Below are 3,038 nucleotides of genomic sequence, written 5' to 3'. Positions count from 1 at the left end.
AAGGATGAGCAAGAGGAGATGTTACAGATCCAAATAGAGGACGTTGAAGAAGAGGTAGAGTACTGGAAGCAGGCAGTAGTATGTTTTATCCTAGGTGCTCACCCACCATGGGAGATTGTGGAAGGTTTCATAAGGAGAATATGGACAAAATTTAACATCGACAAAATCTCATTCATGCCAAATGGGATATTCCTAGTTCGGTTCAAAACCTTGGAGATGAAAGATAGAGTGCTATGTTCAGGACATTACCTCTTTGATAATAAACCCATGATTGTCAAGCCATGGGAGAAGGACATGGAGATGAGTAAGGCAAATGTTAAATCTGTGCCAGCATGGATTAAAATTCATAATCTGCCTATCAAATTTTGGGGCAAGGGTCTTCCTAAGATCACTAATCTGGTAGGCAAATATGTGAAATGTGATGTGGCCACAGAGGAAAGAACAAGATTAGGGTATGCTAGGGTTATGGTGGAGTTGCAGGTGGACCAACCTTTGCCAAAGAATGTATCGTTTAAAGATGAGAATGGAGATGTGGTAAAGGTGGATATTGAGTATGAATGGAAACCTGTAACTTGTATGAAATGCAAGGGTATGGGCCATGAAATGGAGAATTGTAGGAAAGGTGAATCAAAGAAACCAGACCAGCAAATCATTAGGAAGGAATGGAGGCCAGTGCAGAAGGTGACTGCCCCTGCTAGGGCTCCTGAGCCAGCAGTTCAGGAAACTGCTCATGTGGAAGGGAGATCAACTGTGGGGTTTCATACTCCTAGAAAGAGGTTTGTGAAGATGCATACTAATGAAAGACCAAAGGAGGGGTACAGTAATGAGAGTTTTGGAGCTTACTCTTATAAGGAGGTTGCTGCCTCCCCTCCTAAGAAGTTCAGTTCAGAAAAGGGTAATGCATCAAATACTATTTTATCTAATGGATAGGATAGGATTCTGGAACATAAGGGGTATGAATAGGGTAGGCAAACAAAGAGATATAAATAATTTTTTGCAAGCTAATAATATAGGTTTATTTGGGTTACTTGAAACAAAAATAAAGAATAAAGCTTTTCAAAAAGCTGCGAATAGTTTTTCTAATTGGTGTATCACTACTAATTCGGGATATCATTCTGGAGGACGCATTTGGATCATTTGGAAGCCAAGTTGCTTTAGGGTGAATGTGATAGAATACAATGCTCAATTTGTTCATATGAAAGTTGATTCTTTGGTGGATAGGAGGAGTTTTTGGTTAACAATGGTGTATGCCTTCAATGGACAGCATGAGAGGGAGCCTCTGTGGGATAGCTTGAGGAAGATTTCAAACCTGGTTAATGGACCATGGGCAATTGCAGGAGATTTCAACTGTGTTCTGTCTGCATCAGAGAGAGTAGGGGGTAATACTCCAGCTGGTGAAATGGAACCGTTTAGAAGATGTAATGCAGATTGTGGGGTGGTAGATGTTGCTGCAGTAGGAGCCTTGTTTACCTGGAACAATAAGCAGAAGCCTGAGGAGCGTATATATAGCAGAATTGATAGGTTCTTGGTCAATCAAGTCTGGTGTGATTCATTTCCTGATATATATGCTCATTTTTTGCCTGAGGGTTTGATGGATCACACACCTTGTTTATTAAAGAGCACTAGTCATAGTCAGGGTAAAAGAAATTTCAAATACTACAACATGTGGGGTGGTTCAGAGAAGTTCATTCCGTTGGTGAGGGAGAATTGGGATGCTGGCTTCACGGGCACACCCATGTTTAGACTGGTAAAGAATTTGAAAGGCATGAAAGCTGTACTTAAGGAGCTGAATAAAGAGTGTTTCAGTGATATTGAAAATGCAGCTGCTATCCTACAGAAAAAGGTGGAGGGGTTGCAGGAAGGGATTAACAGGGATCCTACTAATGTGCAAAAGATCACTGAAGAATATGAAGCCTCTATTCAGCTACAGGAGCTAGCAAAGGCTAGGGAAAGCTTCCTTATTCAGAAATCTAAGCATAATTGGATAAAGGATGGGGATGCAAATACCTCATACTTTCATGGTCTGCTGAAAAGGAGAAGGAATATGAACAAGGTTGCTATGATTGAGGATGTGAATGGCAAGGTGTGTGAGACTCAGGAACAAATTCAGACGGCATTTATTGACTACTATCAATCTCTACTTGGATCAAGTAAGGAGACTAAGAAGATACATAGAAGAATCATTGCTCAAGGACCTGTGTGTACTGCTGACCACTAGCATATGCTAAGGAAACCTGTGACTGGGGAGGAGATAAAAGAAGCTCTCTTTAGTATACCTGACATTAAATCACCAGGGCCAGATGGTTACACAAGTAATTTTTTCAAAGATGCTTGGGGGGAAATAGGAGGGGATGTGATAAGAGCAGTCCAAGATTTTTTCCAAAGCAGGCAACTACTCAAGCAACTTAACTCCACGAATGTTACACTAATTCCTAAGTGTGACAGGCCAAAAAGTGTGCTCCAATTTAGACCAATTGCCTGCTGCAATGTTGTTTACAAGGTCATCTCAAAGTTACTTTGTTCCAGACTAGCTGAAGTGTTGCCTCACATTGTAGGACAGAACCAGGGAGCTTTTATTCAGCAAAGAAGCATACAAGAAAACATCTTAATCTGTCAAGACTTGATCAGGCTATATGAAAGGACTCATGCATCTCCAAGATGTATGTTCAAAATAGATTTGCAGAAAGCATATGATACTGTAGAGTGGTGCTTTGTTGAGAATCTTTTGGAGGAGCTCCAATTCCCTTCTGATTTTAAAGCAATGATTATTCAATGCATTACTACAACTTCCTTCTCCCTCTCTTTAAATGGAGAAATGTTTGGATACTTCCAGGGGAAGAGGGGCTTAAGACAGGGGGACCCCCTTTCCCCCCTGATTTTCACACTGTGTATGGAGTACCTGACTCGTTCCCTGCAATATGCCTCCTCAAAGCCTGAATTTCACTATCATCCTATGTGCAAGAAACAAAGACTCACTAGTCTTATGTTTGCAGATGATGTCATGCTATTCAGTAAGGGGGATGTTACCTCTATGATGT

General features: G+C 41.0%; 1 protein-coding gene across 1 annotated transcript; it reads left to right on the top strand.

The window, feature by feature from the left end:
* The first annotated feature begins 1,240 nt into the window (after positions 1-1,240).
* On the top strand, positions 1,241-2,218 carry LOC141620289 (uncharacterized). Its single transcript, XM_074437203.1, has one exon. It carries the CDS (start codon positions 1,241-1,243, stop codon positions 2,216-2,218), a length of 978 nt encoding a protein of 325 aa, XP_074293304.1.
* Positions 2,219-3,038: the final 820 nt, after the last annotated feature.

This window comes from Silene latifolia, chromosome X, assembly GCF_048544455.1.
Source record: "Silene latifolia isolate original U9 population chromosome X, ASM4854445v1, whole genome shotgun sequence".
In the NCBI taxonomy this organism is placed as follows: domain Eukaryota; kingdom Viridiplantae; phylum Streptophyta; class Magnoliopsida; order Caryophyllales; family Caryophyllaceae; genus Silene; species Silene latifolia.
This window is presented reverse-complemented; position numbering and strand designations above follow the sequence as displayed.